This window comes from Carassius gibelio, chromosome B7, assembly GCF_023724105.1.
Source record: "Carassius gibelio isolate Cgi1373 ecotype wild population from Czech Republic chromosome B7, carGib1.2-hapl.c, whole genome shotgun sequence".
Lineage (NCBI taxonomy): Eukaryota > Metazoa > Chordata > Actinopteri > Cypriniformes > Cyprinidae > Carassius > Carassius gibelio.
In genome coordinates, this window is record NC_068402.1 from 8,540,491 (window position 1) to 8,559,845 (window position 19,355).

At 32.3% G+C, this 19,355-nt stretch overlaps 1 protein-coding gene across 1 annotated transcript in view; it reads right to left on the reverse strand.

The window, feature by feature from the left end:
• The window catches only part of LOC127962501 (synaptotagmin-7), a 116,761-nt gene that overhangs the window by 47,606 nt on the left and 49,800 nt on the right, over positions 1–19,355 (reverse strand). The window contains exons 3-4 of the mRNA XM_052562088.1: positions 15,798–15,889; positions 10,121–10,255 (exon numbers count right to left, since the gene is read on the reverse strand). Coding sequence (XP_052418048.1) covers positions 10,121–10,255; positions 15,798–15,889 — 227 coding nt within the window. The remainder of the gene's footprint in view (positions 1–10,120; positions 10,256–15,797; positions 15,890–19,355) is intronic.

Consider the following 19,355-nt stretch of genomic DNA (forward strand, 5'->3'; position numbering starts at 1 on the left):
TAGGGAAAAAACAAGGATTATGTATCTTGTAGTTGGGATTTTTGATGGATAGCTAATATATGATTATTAGAGTTGGTGAGTAGGCATTTCTTTATATGATATATATGTAATATGATTTTTACTTTCTGCCAAAAACAGTTTAGATTTTTATTAGTACTTATTTTTCTTGAAAATTTCCATGAAATGTTGACTTTCCATTACATTTTTATTTTTTGTTCTGTTACAAAAAGAAAGCATTGGAAATTAAGATTTATGAATTAACAATAAAAAGTCATAAAATGTATACAGTATATTATCGACTATTAAGGCTATTAGGCTTTTTTTTATTTATTATTACATTATTTTACTACCAAAACAGCATAATTTGCAACAACAATGTAGAATATATCACAGAAAACCAAATGTTAAAGTTTTCAAGGTCAAGAAAAAAAATTTACTCACAAAATCAATGAATTTAAAAGACCAGTGAATCATACTTATGGCTGTGTCCTGCAATATTAAAGGCATGTTATAAAGTTCAGAGAACAATTTTCTGATATATTCTAAGATGGATAGTAAAATAGTGCAATATCTGAGTGTCAAAGGCATCAAAGGTTGAGAGTGAGTCAGGTGAAAGTATCTTTACCTTAACCCTCATGCTAAAATCTGACGGGTTGATAGAAATTTAGTTGGTCCATGCACACGTCCTATTTTAAATCACGTAATAATGCCACAGGCATTGCGACGGCACTTGTTTCACACATGACTGTTACCATTCCATACAGTACATATATCCATATTTATATACAGCATATATGCATGTATGTAATGAAGTAAATCATCCTGCACTTACACCCATTTTGCAGCTTGAGCTGTCATTAAGTAACTTACATTCCCCATCTACTCGTTTTCTCATCTCATCTGCTTCAGTTCTGTGTGTTATAAATAGGTTTAGAAAGCAAGGAAGAAAAAATAGCGTGTGGGGGTTGCAGACTCACTCGAAACAATGATCAAAGCCAGAAAATACAGAAGCAAAAGAAAGTGTCAAAGAATGAAAGAAAAATACAGCTCTCCAAATGAAGTTCTTGCTGTGTTAAGAAGAAAAAAATGAAAGGTTGTTCTTGTTGGATTCGTCTAGCCTCTAGCCTTCAGCTGACATGAATACTGTGTGAAATTCAACATTAAAGTACAAGCGCTTTGTTAAAGACTAGTCTAGAAAAAAACAATTTTAGGCCAGTACGTCCTCATATGGACGTTACATATTCAGTGGCTAACTGAGAAACTGTGCATCACATTACTGAAGCTTCTGTCATATCTTCTGTAATGCAGCAGCAATTTCATATTAGAAAATTATAAAGGATCTTATCCTCTCAGGGCTGAAACTACATTTAAGGTGAGACTAGCAAGTGCGCTTATTTATTACAAGGAACAGATCAATAAAAACTGTCATGAAAATACTGTCATTATCTACACACCATCCACTTTCATTATGAGGAAAAGGGTGGCCAGGATATTTATTATAAATAAAATAAAATTTTATTACAATTAAAATTAAATAAAATTAAATAAAATTAAATAAAATTAAATAAAATTAAATAAAATTAAATACAATTAAATACAATTAAATAAAATAAAATAAAATAAAATTAAATAAAATTAAATTAAAATTAAAAAAGTCTTGAAGAAACATGCTCAAAATAAAATAATAATATCACTTAATAAAAGAATACTGAGTGTTAAAGTTCTCAAATACAAAAGTCTTGAAGAAACGTGCTTAATTTTAAATCCAATAAATAGTAAAATACAATAGCATAAGAGTGATAAAGGTCTAAAATACAAAATGTTGAAGAAACATGCTTAAAATAAAATAAAATAAAATGATGTATTGTGTTCCAAGGAAGAAAGAAAATTAGAGTGTTCTATGCTTTTAACGGTCATCTTATCTAAGCTAAATTTTTGATTAGTGAGGAAATATCTAATCTGTCTTCTGAAAAAATCATTTTCTGGACCATTCTCAAAGCAGTCCTGATAAAAACTGACATTCTGAGCTGCACGTTTCCAAACACAGGTTGAAGAAGAAGTGTTTGGTAATTCTCCGAGTCCTCCAACAAATCCTTGAGCTTTAGCAGAAACCTGTAGCTGCTTGTTATTACAGAGCTTCAAGACGTCGCATGATAGAAATTCTGATGGAGAATGTGTGTATAAGACAGCAAGAGGAGCAGTAGAGAGATACGAGGGGAAGGGTCGCAACTCTTACCTACCCAAAAATAGAAACCAATTATAGGTCGAAGATGAGAGTGGACGGAAACATGAAATGAGAGACAGTCAAGATCATTGGAGGACCGAAAGAGACACGACTAAATAGAAAAAAAAAGGTTTTAAATGTCATTTAACAGTGAAACAAAATATTAAGGTGTCTCAATTTTTAAAATGCTCGTTGATGTGAGGTGGTGTTTTAACACACAATGAAACCAACTTGATGTCACATTAGGCTTGGATAATATTTCAACTACTCATTATATTCCTGATGAGTATGTGCCTGATCAAATTCAGCAACATTGCGAACATATTATTGTGTTATAATGTGTGTTTAATTAGCCTTTTAAGTTATGTAATTTAAGAATAAATAAATATACTGTTCAGTACTGTGCAAACGTCTCAGTTCTTGTGTAGATGTATGCTAATTTATGATATTCATCTTATTGCTAAATGTCTTTTTTATGTTGTAGGACTTCTGTTTCATATAAAAATTATTACAATATTTGGAAAAATAATACTTCCTACTAGCACACTGAAGAAAAGGGTATAATATAATATAATATAATATATATATATATATATATATATATATATATATATATATATATATATATATATACAATATATATAAAGCATTGTTGTCCCAAGGCTGAAATATTTCATAAATATATAATTTTCTTAGATTTAGCATCTATTCCTATTATGTCCATTAAAAGCCTCCATTTATCCTACAAAACCCCAGTCAGCTTGCACTAAAAACAATCAGATAGGCCAATCAAATCAAATATGGTTTATTAAATTTTTCTGTGTAGTCTCAAATGACACACTGCTACGCTTTTTCCAAGTACTTGAAAGCTAAGATTGACAGCTTAATGTGACAAATGTCATCACTCAGGGGCTGTTCACTGCTCAAAAATGGATAGGCCGAGCGTAATTCAATTAAACAGAAGGCATTAACTTACCACTAACATAAACAACTGTAAACACACATATAGAAATGTCATTATCATAACCCCTAAATCATCTGATTGGTCCATTATTTCAAAACTGTCATCGATTCACTGTCAAACACTAAACCGTTTTTATTCTTGTGTGACACTGGAAAAAAAAGAACACTGCAATGATATTTACAAAAACCAACCATTCCTATTTAGCATTATGATTATTGGATATTATCACACTGTTTATGTTTAAGTCAATTCAACTCCATTATTTGTTACCTCCAAACAATAGTATCTTGGTTTTATTCCATCATTTTCTTTTTACTTATGTGAAATTACCTGCTATTAAACTAAATTTAACAAAAAATATTGTTATTATTTATTATGTTTTAACGATTGTTTGCTAGTTAACAAAAAAATATTTTTATTATTTATTATGTTTTAACGATTGTTTTTGCTAGTTAACAAAAATTATTATTTATAATATTTTAATGATTGTTTGCTTGTTAACAAAAATTATTTTTATTATTTATAATATTTTAACGATTGTTTGCTAGTTAAAGGAATAGTTTTCCCGAACATTGTATCATTATTTACTAATACACATATCTTTCACATACACTACCATTCAAAAGTTTGGGTCAATAAGATAAAAATAATAATTCAGTTAAAAAATAAATAAATATATACAGTATATATTATTTTTATAATGTTTTTTTTTTTTACTTTCTATTCATCAAAGAGTCTTGAAAAAATGTCATGATATAATGATGCTGAAAATTCAGCTTTGCATCATGGGAACAAATTAATTTTTAAAACATTAAAACAGAAAACAGTTGTTTTAATTTGTAATAATATTGATCATAAAAGGCTTTTTTTATATAAAAAAAATAATCGTAACATCTCCAAACTTTGAACAGTACTGTAAAACACATGGGGGCCAGTGAATGAATTTCATTAAACCTGCTAAAAAATGTCAACTAATCTTATGACTATTGGCTACTTTTATGGTAATTGTCTGTTCTTTGGAGTCGTGGTCACAGTCATAGTAAAGAAAAGAGCAAAGCAAAAAAACCTTCAAAATGACAAAAGAGGTTTTCACCCAAAAACCATTTTGCTCTGCGAAACTGTCATGCTTCCTTGCCCTAAACATCTGAAAGAAAAGGCAGTCAGCCTCTGGCACTCACTTGCTGGGTCTCAAGCTGCCGGAGTGCAGGTGGCTCTGGACAGTGTGCCACCTCCCGGATTTGCTGGTCCCTGCGCCTATGGAGCTGTCACTGCGACTGGGACCCCCCACCGCCCCCCCACCCACCTCCCCCTTCTCCAGCGATCCGCTGAAAGAGGGAAGAGAGAGATCAGGAGAGCTAGAAGAACAAGGCAAGATGGGGCCTGTAAAGAGTGCGGGGAGAGCAAGCAGGTGCACGGGGAACAGACAGTAACAGGAAGGTGATGTTGTTGGAATTGCTGCATCCTATTTGTTTGCTAAGTCACACACCAAAGAAAAGTGATATTGATGTCTAACACTGTCCCTGCAAGAAGCCGAATAAATGGCACTGTGAGAACTTGATTAAAAGATCGATTTTTCTTGGTCTGAAAGGAATCAAAATGAGGTATACCTCATAATATATATATTTCTTCTATAGGGCTGCACTATTTGGTCTTTTTGGAGTGATTATTAAACAGCTTAAGGCTACAATTTAATACATTTTGAATATAGTTATAGGTGGTTTTAGCTGTTTACAACCACTACAAATGTCCACGTAAAAGCTTTAAGACCAAGCCTCTGCCAAACCTTTTTACTGAACCATCATCTCGCTCTCAGTGAAGCAGGTAGTACACACACAGTCTACTGAATATGAGCTCCATGTACAGTCATTAATATTCATGAGCGAAAATTAAATGTTTTAACATTGTGCCCTACCATTTTTTTTAAATGTATTATTTTATTCAATAAAATATTCAAGTGGACTGCCTGATGCATGCTTAATGCAAAGCCCAAACCAAGTAAGTTTGCTGGTCTTGTCTGGTTTCAGCTAGTCTCTCAGCAGCCAGTGATGTTAATTAAACTAAAATTAATACAAATTAAATATATTCTAAACTGAAAAAAAGCTGAAATAAAGGAAAAATGTTTAGATGAAAATTGTAACTTAATTTTAATTTAAAATAAATTTAATTGAAGTTTTAGATGTAGTATTAAAATTACTAAAACTAAAAGCTAAATGGAAATATTACAAATCAATACAAATTATATAAAAATTATAGGCACATAACAAAATGACTAAAACCTAAAATTAAATAAGTATTGAAAACATAAAAATACAGTAATAAAAAATTCTTAAATTGCAACTTAAAGTTAAATTGAAGTATTAAAAATGATCAAACTAAACTAAACTAAAATAAACTAATAAAATGACAGGCAAATAACAAAAATGCATAAAATAAATATCTGTAGATTCTGTCAATAAAATGAATTAAATTAAATAAAATAAAAATTTAATTTAATTAAATTACAAGCAGATAACAAAAATTCATAAATGTCTGCATATTCTGACAATAAAATAAAAATAATAATAAAATAAAATAACTAAAAACCTAACTTAAAAACTCAAAATATAAAAATGAAAATATTTCAAAATATTAATAGTATTATTATATATAAATAATACTAATATAACTGGACAGCCATTTGGTCTGCTGGCCATCTGAAAAGCTCCCAAAAACGTGTTAACAGATGATTTTTTTCCCCTCAGGGTGGGTTCCAATCAAACTTTGGGAATTCTAAGAGAGCTGAGTGGGATTTAAGAGAAAGAGAAAAGCTGAGAACTTCATTATGGAGAGTAATTCGTTCAGTCATCAGCAGAGCGTGGTTAATACACAGCTTCATTTACAGCCTTCATGTGCTAGTTTGCAGTCTGCACACACAGTTCAACATGAGAGCTGCTGCTTCAGTGAGATTTCTTGTCCTTTTCTTTTGGCTTCCAAATCACAGTATCTGTCAGAATAGTCACAATATGATTAAATCTATACCAAATTGTGCAGCCCTACTTTTAGTATTAAAAAAACTGGGATCAGAAAGATTTTTTTTTTTTTTTTAAGTACTACTTTTATTTAGCAATGATGCATTAAATTGAATACTGAAAAATCTTACCTACCCCCAAACTTTAGAATACTACATTTGACCGCATACATATCAGTCATTTCTACCAGCACACGCTGTGCAAGAGACACCAGCCTGCAGGTCATATCATGTATTAATCATTCTTGCTTTCCCTTCATGTCAGACAGGGACTGACGTTGACTAGATCTGGACAGTACAGTTACACAGAGACGGGAGAGACAGAGCAAAGGTTAACACTTCAAACACAGCATAGACGCAACAGATCGACGATGGCCATTTAAGACACAGATGACCCAGAACGCAACATCTGTGCATCAAGCTCAGGCTGAACAGGAACAGAGGGGGCTTGACATCGGTTAAAGACGATGGCACGGTTGCTGTCCGCAGTAAGATGTCTCTTTTTTCCTTTTATTTTCTAGTATTTAAATCTCTCTAGTAAAGGTGTTCACACTGACAGTGATTTGCAGCGACTGGTCAGCATAAATGAGAACTTTTTTCACTGAAATTGTGGGCAAAGTGCCAACCTTTCCACCAGGGTTGCTATTGTTTGCTAAATCTAAAGCTATTAAACATGATTTTAAAGCTGAAATAAAATAAAACAAAAATAGTACATGAAAAACTGAAATTTTAAAACCTGACCTCAAATTAAAAAGGTAGAGACTAACTGAAATAAAATAAGTTCAAGCTGAATTATTAAAATTACTAAAACTAAAACAGAAATAAAAATGAATGGAAGCTAAAAAGAAAGAAAATAATAAAATATGAATGAACTACATAAAACTAAGGCAAAACATTCATTTAATTCACTAATTTCTGTATGAATTAATTCTGAACATATCTTTTATATAATAAATCATTAAAACAATTTTTAAAAGCTGAAATATAATAAAATAAATAAATGAAAACCTTAAATTGTAACTTATATAACTGAAATAAATAAGCTTGTTTTAAAAGCTGAATTAATGCCAAACAGAAAAAAACGAATACATATTAATAAAAAAAAAAAATAAAAAAAAAAATAATAATAATAATTAAATGTGACATTCAATTTAAATATATATATATAGATTTAATTAATACAAAAATAATGGTAAAATAAATAAATAAATATAATTGAATTGTTTTCAGTGTGAACGCAGCTTCATGTACAAAATAACAAAACCATTTTTCACAGAAAAGCTCCTATAAATAAATATTAAACAGTTATATGTAAGTAAATACAAGGAAACTATGATAAGTGAAATACATTCTGTCTCAGTTAAAAAGCAACTTCAAAAAGAATAAAAAAATAAAAAATGAAGCAGCAATCGGAAGCAGATCTCAGATGTGAAGATGTTTTGGAAACTGTATCACACAGATATAACAGTACGGTGCATACTGAGAGTCAAACCACAAAGGGGAAGTGACAGGTGACTGGAGAGACGAAATACAACAGCTACCATAAAGACACAAAAACACAGCAGTGTTTCTGACGGTCAACCCTCGACATTCAATCAGGACCAGATAAGAGCCAAGACAGCAGTGCACCTCCAATCAAGATGCTCTAAATGCATCTAAACCTTTAAGGTCAGAGGTCAGAGATTTCGAGGGTTGTCCGTCTCCATGGAAACCATCCATGAGCAGTTAGAGACATTAGTGCTGCTGGCAGGGCTGTAGGGAACAGGGACCTTCAGATAGCAATTGGGATCCTGTCAGCGATCCATCAGACACTACTTAATGAAACGATAAATAATAATAAATAAAGATATTCTGCATTTATTGTCTTTCTTTTGTGAAACACAAGGTAAAAGTAGTGCATGTGACTCGTGTGTCTTCTGAGGTCACATGACAGCGTTGTGTGATGAACAGGTAAAATGGAAGTCGTTAATCTTCTCTCAAACTTCATTTGCAGTTGTGATTTTTCTAAACAGAGAACCGAAATGAAATTTCCGAATGAAATTAGAGAGCTCCGGTGGAAATCTCAAATGCACTCCGTGTATGCAGAAACATCCACAGAATGGGAATGCATATCTCTCTATCACAGAGCCAGATTCTGTCTATACACATATGCATGACTTCTGAAATCTAAGAATACAGGACACTAGCCATAAATAGTACATATATTAGTCAAATTTTTACTATTCGGATCTCACGAGACAATGCAACTATTTTATGAGTTGCCGATTTTGTATGAATTTGTACAAATTGATTTATATGTTTTTTTTTTTTTTTTTTTTTTGAAAATAAACAATTCCATTGAATGGAAAAAAAGTTAAAATAAAATAAAATAAAATAAAATAAAATATTTCACAGTGAACAGAAATCTGACGGATCAAATATTAAAAATTGTTTAATATATGGTAGGGAATGACTATAACTGTTGACATGTGCATAGGAGTTGGCAATTTCGCACAAATATTTCTAATTTGATTTGTATGGAAATGTATGATTATAGAAAATTAAATTAAATTAAAAATAAAATAAAAAAACATACTGAACATATGATTTATAGTGGATGACTGACTACACCTAGCACACACACAGCTGATGTTATTTGTGGGAGGGAATTTAGAGATTGTAATTATGGGCATGTGTGTGAGAAGTGGGCAGGGATCTCCAGTCTGTATCCGTCTCCTATCAATTAGATTCTGATTCATCCTGGGAATTAATGCAGAAAGACTACTTCCCCTCGAAGATAATGACTTCAATTAAGCAATTAAAACTCAAGGAAACGGCAGACTGAAGCGAACCTCACAACCCTCTGTGGAACTCAAGCCACGTCTCGCTGAGAGTGATGGGCTGACCTAAAGATTGGACATTTCATCTCATTTCAGGCTGGATTGTGGTGTACGCTGAATGATAAAAAGCCAACTAGAATGCTAGAAAATGACATGTTCTGCCCTAGATATAGCTCTTACAGATGGGGTCAATGGGAAATACGACTGGCTCCACCCCCAAGCTTTGGGCATGTTTTGTGGGTCATGCAAATTGACCTTAAAGAAGTAGGTTTTTTATACAAAATCAGCTTGATTTTAAGCATGAGATCAGAGGTGAATTTTAAAAAACCTGGATAGTAGGTAATAATTTACTCCTAAAATCTAAATAAAAGATAAGAAATAATATTTTGCATGAAAAATTAAGCCTTTATTAGAGCCCTTAGGATATTATCTAAATTACACTTAATTACATTTTTCACATCAATTCTCGTTAATACTTTGTTATTAGTATTTGGGGCTTTAAATGTGCTCAATTATTAAGAAACTAAGGGAAAAAAATATTACAATTATTTATTTATGACAAAAAAATATTTTATATTACTATGGCTTTAATAGCTGTTATATATATATATATATATATGCACATACAGTATATGTATACTAATGCTACATATTAATAGTCCTACTAATAATATTACATAATATTAGTATTTATGCATCACAGTAAAAAGAGGGGACTAAAACTTGCTGTGTATATGTGTGATAAAAATTTTAAAAATCTTGTTGCATAGATTATATAAACTTGTTATATATCTTGTTATATAGGTTATATATAGGTTATATAATGTTATTTGTTGTATATATATATATATATATATATATATATATATATATTTTTTTTTTTTTTTTTTTTTTTTTTTTTCTATTTTTCGGGTGAAATATGATCCGGACATTGCTTTTTGACAATCACCTTTTAGGTTTCCTGACACAGGTACAGTAAGTTCCTGTAAGCTAAAGTGGATCGCTGGAACTGAAGGCCAGAACAGACAGGACTGAATGGACTTCCCCTTTCAGTACAGCCCTGCGCAGAGAGAAGGGGTCCCTTACCAGCCGTAACCAAGACTCACTTGGGCGTGAGGCGAGGGTCTCCGTAGGGGGCGTAGGGGGACATGTTGAGGATGAACTCCTTGGGTGGATAGGAGCTCCAGCGCTGCTGCACATTGCTGCTGTCGTTGTTATTCCAAAAGTCCCTGTCGAGTTCACTGCAGACAGACAGAAAGACAGCTGAAAGAGCCACACTGCATCTTCAAGAAGAGTCAAACTGAGAAAAAAAACTGCAGAAAGAGAGTTCAGATAGACAGAGAGAGAGAGAGAGAGAGAAAACAGGGGTGTAATACTACAGTAACTGGCTGAGTGGAACGATCCAGCCACAGAGAGACTTTTTAAGAGAAGCGTTCTCTTGTCTAACAGCGTTCCAGAGCTCCTGTGTTTTTAAGTGGCACCAAGTCTTGAAAAAGTAAAAGATTTCTGAACACAAGAGCTGATGTAAAAATAGCTCTAAGGGTGAGATTAAAGGGTTTTGAGATGGATATCTTGCACAAACAACTTAAAGTTATATTTATTCTGTGCTGTCAGTACTCTGGATCTGACTCACAGAGGATGAGGTCTTTCATAACCTGCTGTAGTTTCAAACTTCTTATCTCTATAAAAACAACTGAAGCAACGGATACAGAAAAACAGAAAACATATCAAGAGGTAAGAAACCCAATTAGTGCTGAGCGTCAGGACTAAAATCATATATAATACCGGTAAACAATATAGTTATTTTTATGTAAATTAAGTAAAATAAAGTGTCAGTTAATACTTTAGATGCTTCATCTCCTTTCATCGTTTTATAATTTTATCTGAAACATAATGGATGGCTACAAAGCACAAGATATTGATAACAAATAAAATCTCACACAAAAAGTCTCACATTATGCCACATACATAAACTATTTTGCCAAATTCTAGCATATTGTCCCCATTAGAAAGAAATTAAGTTATAAATGAAGTATATTTTCTAATGGACCGGCCTGTGACTTAAACACTGCCAGTCTTTGAGACATGATGCTTAGGGTTTTCATCTGATCTGACAATGTTTGACTGGTCTCTATTAAAACTTAAAGCTATATAAATGAATCCCTCATTTAATATTTCATTTGGGTCGATGCAGGCACTTAATATGATAATAAAACTCAAGGTCTAGGTACAAATCATTCACAACACACACACACACACACATGCACACACACACACACACACACACGCTTACCTGGGAATAGGGACACATGCAATCATACAAGAGACACATTAAATCATTTGTATCTGCACAGAAAGTTAACAACAAATACTGTTATTGTTTACTTATTTCCTCACCTTCTGGCTGGTAATACTTTTAGTAACCATCACATAAAACAAGACTTAAATCTTATTTTTCAAATGATCTAATGTTTCAAAGTAGCAAATCGTGGTGTAATTTTTCTGGCATCCTATTCTTATTCACTGACTTGTCCTGGAGAAAAAAACTATTAAATAATTTTACTATAAATTAATTATAATGGTGTTTTAATGCCACTTAAAAATAGTTATTTGAGTTATATAATATTGTTAAATAAATTACTACTTTAATTATGTTATTAGTTGCATAGTAAATTAAATTCATATAGATTATATAATATATAATATTATAATATAATATAATATTTTATATACTAATATATATAAAAAGTCCCCCCCCACTTTTTTTGCATTATTTCACTGAGAAATTTAAATATGCTCAATTAAAATTAAATTAATTAAAAAACACAACATAACATAACATAATATAATACAATATTACTTATTATTAAGACAAAATACAATAATCCAGCACATTTTATGGCTTAAAAAAATAAAACCAATTATTACAAACCATTTAATAGCTGGTTAGATGTATATGTACGCATACAAATGTATAACAAAACAGAAACAATAAAGTGGTGCTGTCAAATGTTAAATTGAATCCAAAATAAAAGTTTTTGTTTACGTAATATATGTGTGTGTGCAGTGTATATTATGAATATATAAATATATATATAGAAACACATGCATGCATACATTTAAGAAAATTTTTATGTTTATATATTAAATAATTAAATTAAATTAACGATTAAATTGAATTAACAGTAATTAAAGCAAAAGGAGCCCCTACCAAGTATTGAGTATTTTCCAGAAGGCCAACAATTCACTAAAAATGTCTTATGAAGTTTTCTAATTTGTTGAGATTTTGTTAAATGAGAGCCAAAATCATCCAATTAAAAAAAACAAAGACTGAAAAGAACCAAAGACTACTTTAGTCTGTGTGCATTGAATTTATTTAATAAACGAGTTTCAAAATTTTAGTTTAACCTGTTAAATGTCACCCCGTCCCGTATACGGGACGCCTACGTTGACTATACTATATTACAATCAAATCTAATCTAATGTTGACAAACTATATATCGTTGGAAAGGTCTAAGACTCCCAAATATATATTTTACCAATATTTTTTGTTAAAAATTATGTAGGAAAAGTAATAGATGAATTTATGACAGAAATCAACATTACAAAAGGAGCTTTGACCTTTGTTTAAAAAAAAGACTTCCTCGTTGCCTTTTTCTCTATCACATTTTAGAAATCATCAGAAGTTATATATCACTTGAAAACATAAAATCTCAAAATTCATCCTTCAAAACCCATTTTAAAATCAGACATTGCATTACCATGTAAATGGTACATCAAAATCATGTTACAAAATGTTTTCAGTCATGAATTATAAAAATTTAGGTTTGTATCATGCACATTCATCTCTATCTTCAAAAACGTGAGTGACAGTTATCAGGTTAATTGTAAAATGTACTTTTCCACCACATTCTAATTTATTGAGATGCACCTTTATATTACTGACAGACTGCTACGGTTTGAGTTAAAAATCTCAGTTTGTGTTCTACTGAAGAAACAAAGTCACCAACATCTTGGATGCCCTGGGGGTAAGCAGATTAACAAAATTTTCCTTTTTGGGTGAACTATCCCTTTAAGTATCATAGGGTATGTAAACATTTCACACTGGTGTTGTGGGCTCATCCTTTAGTAAAAGAAATCTAAATGTCTCATTCGCAGGCTGAGGAACACAATGAACGTCTCTTCCTGCCCTTGTGCGGTCACAGGTGATTAGCTGTCTGACTCTTGTGCTGATAGAAAAACAGCATCCATCTGCTGTGGGCTGCATTGGTGTCTAATTAGAGCATTGTCTGATTAATATTCAGGCTGCAGTAGTTACCAGAGCAAGTGCTCCAAGTGGACCAGTGCTGGAAGTGTACTGCTTCACACTGCTGACCTGATAAACATCATCAAGTGTGTGAAAGCCATCATTTCACACACACTTACTATTTTTAAAGTGCTTCTGGGTTATTCCTGTGGTCTGCTCAGAAACAATGGCTGTGTTCAGAATAAAAAACAGGCTTTAGGGTTGGCCTGATTGCATTATTTAGCCTGTGGTAGCAGTTCTGGTTTTATAGCAAATTGATACCTCAGTATAAACAGATGGTACAGTAGGTGGACCACTGAATTTGCATGATAGATTTACATAGTATGTAATGGCAACATACAAAACCAATGAATAAACTAAAAAATGGCATTAGCCAATTATTGTATAATACCAGTGAAGTTTTCACTGGTATACTATTTTAGTTTTATAAATATATATATATATTAGGGGTGTAACGGTTCACAAAATTCACGGTTCGGTTCGATACGATTCACTGGTGTCCCGGTTCGGTTCGGTACGGTTCGGTACGTTTTAGATACAGCAAAAAGAAAAAATTGGCAGATAAATTTCCTTGATTTTTAAAAAATGTTTTATTTATTAAAACTAACAAAGTATGTTTTTTTTTTACATTAAACAATGATGGAGCTATTCTTTACCCATCTTCTATGGTGTTTTCTTAGCAGCATACTGTATAAAACAAAAACAGCTCCTTATAAAAAAATTTAAATGTTATATTGTTGTAGTAGTTATGAACAAATACAAAGATGTAACTTTTTATATGGAACTCTATAACTCTTTATATTAAGTGTGTTTTTATTCAATTGGTTCTCTATAGGGATTATGTTTTTTGGAACAAAGCAGGAATTACGGTCTGGCTGAAATGGGCTCGTGTAGGAATATTGTAACGGGGCTCAATTACATTAAGCATGTTCTTAAAACCTGCGTTTTCCACTACAGAGTGCGCTCGCTCACTCAGTACTCGCTGAAGGCTCGTTGCAAAATGGCTAAAGGGTCTTTTCACCCTGGGCTCAGCGTTGCCCTTCAGATACAACGTGATTTGCGCTGCACCATGCCAAGAGCAAAGTAGGTGGCTGCCCGTGCATACGTTCTATTTATAACAGTTCTTCTATCTAATAACGTGCAGGCCTGTTAATTGTATCGTACTGCTCAGGAAATTCTGACACAGTACAGTACTAGTCCATTTTGATTTCCGTGCTTGTTTGGATGCCCCGATCGATTGGTAAAGTGCACCCAAACACCAGACCTGTTGGTTATTGGAGGATCTTCTATTTCTGGTCTGTTAAACGCATTGGCCACAGCGTACCGTGCATGAACTGCTCGCTCACTCAGCGCGTACTGAGTGAGCGAGCGCTTGACTGAGTAGCCTAACATAAACATATAAATTGGTGTTTTTTCTTCTTCGGGGGTGTCTGGGGCGTTGCCTGTTACGTCGTTTGGGTTATTGGGCTACCTTGTTGAACGCATATCATTATATTTCACAAATAGTTTTTTCCAAATATAATTAATTAATCCAACAGTTCAATGCGAATACGCTTATCATTACACCCCTAATATATATATATATATATTCTGATCTCATTTTAATTTTAAATTAAGTTTCTTTTTTTTCACATGTCTATTTTGTTCTTATTTTATTTCTCTTTTATTTTAGTGTACTCAAAGTCAAGCTAAAAGAAAATGAGAATAGATGCCTTGGCAACTAGCTGAAATAAAATTGTAATTAATTGAAATAAAATAATCTATCTATCTATCTTTATTTATTTATTTTATTGTTTTCATTTTTAAAAACAATAATCCCAATAATCCACTGTACTTGTTCTGTACCAATTTACTACACAGCTGTATATTACAGATTAATAATATCAAAAAGTACAAAAAGAAACGTTTCAAATGGTAGTATGCTACATTGTTGTTAATAATCATACTATATTGAATAATTGACAAATATATATATATATATATATATATATATATATATATATATATATATATATATATATATATATATATATACTAAAAAGGGCTTGATTTTAAATAGAAAATACAAATAATTTCAGTTTCATTCATCACTTTGAAAATTCACTTAATTCAAATGCCTTCCATATTGTATCCATATCATGAGTCTGCTATGAAAATTTGCATACTGCACACAGCATAGAAAGGGCACACTGGAAATATGAAATTATGGCAGTACGGCATTAGCCAAAACATGAGAACATAGCCGGTTTCTGATATCTGCAAACAACAAGCAAGTGTTGTTCATATAGTATTGACCATGACAAATGCCAAAGCTGGTACGAGAATGAAATATAACAACATATGAAAATGTACATAACATCTACATACCTATGATCCAGTATATACTGTACAGTATGTGGTATGCATTGGGTTTTTCGGTTCAACTTTGATTACCGAGACATTAACTGCATTAGTTAAGCCCTGCAGGAGGCACCTACTTGATGGCTTTATTTTCTCCTCGTCCTCTCCCAGAAACAGACACCGAGTCTGGGGTCCCCGCTGTCTCCACCCCTGGCTTATTCCTCATCCCCTTCACAGAGAAAGAGAGAAACGTTAAAGAAGAAGAACACAAAGTTGATGAGAAACTGATAAGTGCCTGATATAAATTCATCAGGTGCCATATTTCAGCAAATTCTGTGCAACTGCTGCAAGTCACACGCTTTAATTAATCAGTGAAGCCAGACAGATGCAGTGATAGAGCTAATACACAGCATCAACAGCCTAAGATGGGTTTAACGCTGATATTAATGACAAGTCTGAGACCCTCGGGGTGTTTACACACTAGAGAAGCTCTGATTGAGTGTTTGATGGATTGGAAGGCATAAGATGCATTTTGAAGAATTCGAAAGAGCAGTTCAATCTGCAATCAGGCGGGAATACAGTCATTTGGAATCTGCAAAAGCATAAGCGGATGCCTATATTAAAATGTGTTAAAAAAATGTTACATTTTCTTCAGTCTTGAGAAACTCTTGTAGATGATCTTTTAAATTAGGAGGGAAGAAATGTAGAAAGCTTATATGTTATTTCAGTTAACACTTATTTCAAGTAAGAATTATATATTTATACTTAAGACTAACTATAATAACTTTGGTTTACAGATAAATATTAATATTAAAATAAGTGACATCTATAGATAGGAACAATATATAGATAGGATTTTTTTAAATAATAATAATAATAATAATAATAATAATAATAATAATAATAATAATAATAATAATAATAAAAGAGTCTAAGCTAAAGTGGTCAAATAATGCTAATGTTTATTTCAAGTAACACTTTTTTTTTTTAACAATAATAACTGGTTTCCAAAAAATTTTTATATTTAAATGATTATTTAAAGGAAAAGAAAACTGAATAAATAAATAAATAAATAAAATAGAGTCATGCTAATATGTCAAATATTGTTGATGTTTATTTATTCCAAGTAATGAAAACATTTTAACCGTTTTAGCAAATTATAACCCTGGTTTACAAATTAATATGAATATATAAAATGATATTGATTGGAAAAATAAATGATGAAAAATAATAAATAATCTAAATATATGTAAAATAAATAAATGAACTACATATACTGTACATACATACATACATACACACACACACACACACGTTTGTTTTTGTGAAAAAATAAAATAAAATAATAATAATAATAATAATAATATATATATATATATATATATATATATATATATATATATATATATATATATATATATATATAAATACACACACACACACACAAGCATTATCCTGCTGGAAGTAGCCATCGGAGGATGAGTACACTGTAGTCATAAAGGGATGGACATGGTCAGCAGCAATACTCAGGTGGGCTGTGGTGTTTAAACAATACTCAGTTGGTACTAAGGGGCCCAAAGTGTGCCAAGAAAATATCCCCCACACCATTACACCACCAGCAGCAGCATGAAGCGTTGACACAAGACAGGATAGATCCATGCTTTTATGTTCTTTACTCCAAACTCTGACCCTATCATCTGAATGTTGCAGCAGAAATCGAGACTCATCAGACCAGGCAACATTTTTCCAGTCTTCTATTGACCAATGTTGGTGAGCCTTAGAACTGTAGCCTCAGTTTCATGTTCTCGGCACCCGGTGTGGTCTTCTGCTGCAGCCCATCTGCTTCAAAGTTTGACGTGTTGTGCATTCAGAGATAGTATTCTGCATACCCTGGTTGTAATGAGTGGTTATTTGAGTAACTGTTGCATTTCTATCATCTCTAACCAGTCTGCCCATTCTCCTCTGACCTCTGACATCAACAAGGCATTTTCATCCAAACAACTGCCCCTCACTGACTATTTTTTTGTTTTTTGGACCATTCTCTGTAAACCCTGGTTTTCAATGGTTTTGTGTGAAAATCCCAGCAATTTTTTGAAATAATCAGACCAGCCCATCTTACACCAACAACTATTCCACATTCAAAGTCACTTAAATCCCCTTTCTTCCCCATTCTGATGCTCGGTTTGAACTTCAGCAAGTCGTCTTCACCACATCTAGATGCCTAAATGCATTGAGCTGCTGCCATGTGATTGGCTGATTAGCAATTTGTGTTACGAAGCAATTAAACAGGTGTACCTAATAAAGTGGCCGGTGAGTGTACACACACACACACACACACACTCACATAAATATATAATGTATGTATATATGGTTGATATAATTTACATTAATTGAACATTAATTTATGAATTTAATTAGAGCAATAAAATGTTCTTCCACTGTATCCCATGAAATAAAATATATTTTAACTAATTATAAATTGTTGATTGTACCTGTGAGGAACACTGTCTAGGTACAGAAAAATGTCTGAAAAACTGAGACTAGGGCAAATGTGCCCAACTACTGTGCACTCATTCAATGCAAAATTAGTCCTAAAACTGAAAAGCTTTGTATCAATGGACATTCGAGCCAAAGGACTACAGATCAGCTTGAGAAAACACTCGTATGCTTCCATAACGCACCATATGCAAACAGTCGGGCTATTGGCAGACAACTGAGACAACTCTACTGATCGATGCAACCAATTACATAAAGGCTAATTACATCATTTCCTGTCTGTCAAAGATGCACTCCTCCCCACCATCTCTTGATTGGCCAATCCATCTCAAAGTGATTCTGCAGGTGGAGTATTCATTACAAAGTCCTCTGAAAGCCATCAGCCGCCAGCGGTTGTGTAAGAGATGATAAATGATCTGAACGGGAGGAAGAAAGAGCAGCGTCTTGGCCCGGGCACAGCAATAGCCTGCCAGTTTCCAGCATTTAAGTTACGCCGCCTGCCAACATGCCATGATCTGTCTACTCATGTAATGAATGGGAACAAAAGAGGGAGTGAAACAAGCGTGTTCATACACAGGTACAAACATCCTGTGATTTTGCGACGCGAGCATGCTCATTAAGAGACATGAGCTGGAACTTCAAATCATGCCACGCCCCAAAGTCAGTGGAATAGAATTTGAATAGGAATAACAGGAAGAGGGATTTAGTAAAAGAAATTCAACAGTTACAGAAGACGACAGAAGTGAGATTTAGCAAAAACAAAACACAACATTCATTTTGACTATTTATAACTGTTTTTTCATGTTATTTAAAACAGTCAACTGTTAGCATCTTTCTATTATTTGTTTATATATATATATATATATATATAGATAGATATAGATATTTATAATTACTTAATGATTTAAATTATTAATACATAAATAAAAATTAATCAAATGAAAGATACATTTGAAATGAACTTTAATATGATAAAATTAATATAGAGAAAGACAAACAAAAATAAATGTAAAGTGCTCTTCCACCATGATCTATAAAATAAAAATTGAAAATGCCATAAAATGCATCAAAAATAAAATAAGCAGTATACAAATTAAATACAAATATTTGAGCTAATTTAATAATGAAATATTATTTCATATTTTGTCTCTCTAGAAACACCACATTATTATGTATGATAACATGTTTATGGTTAATTC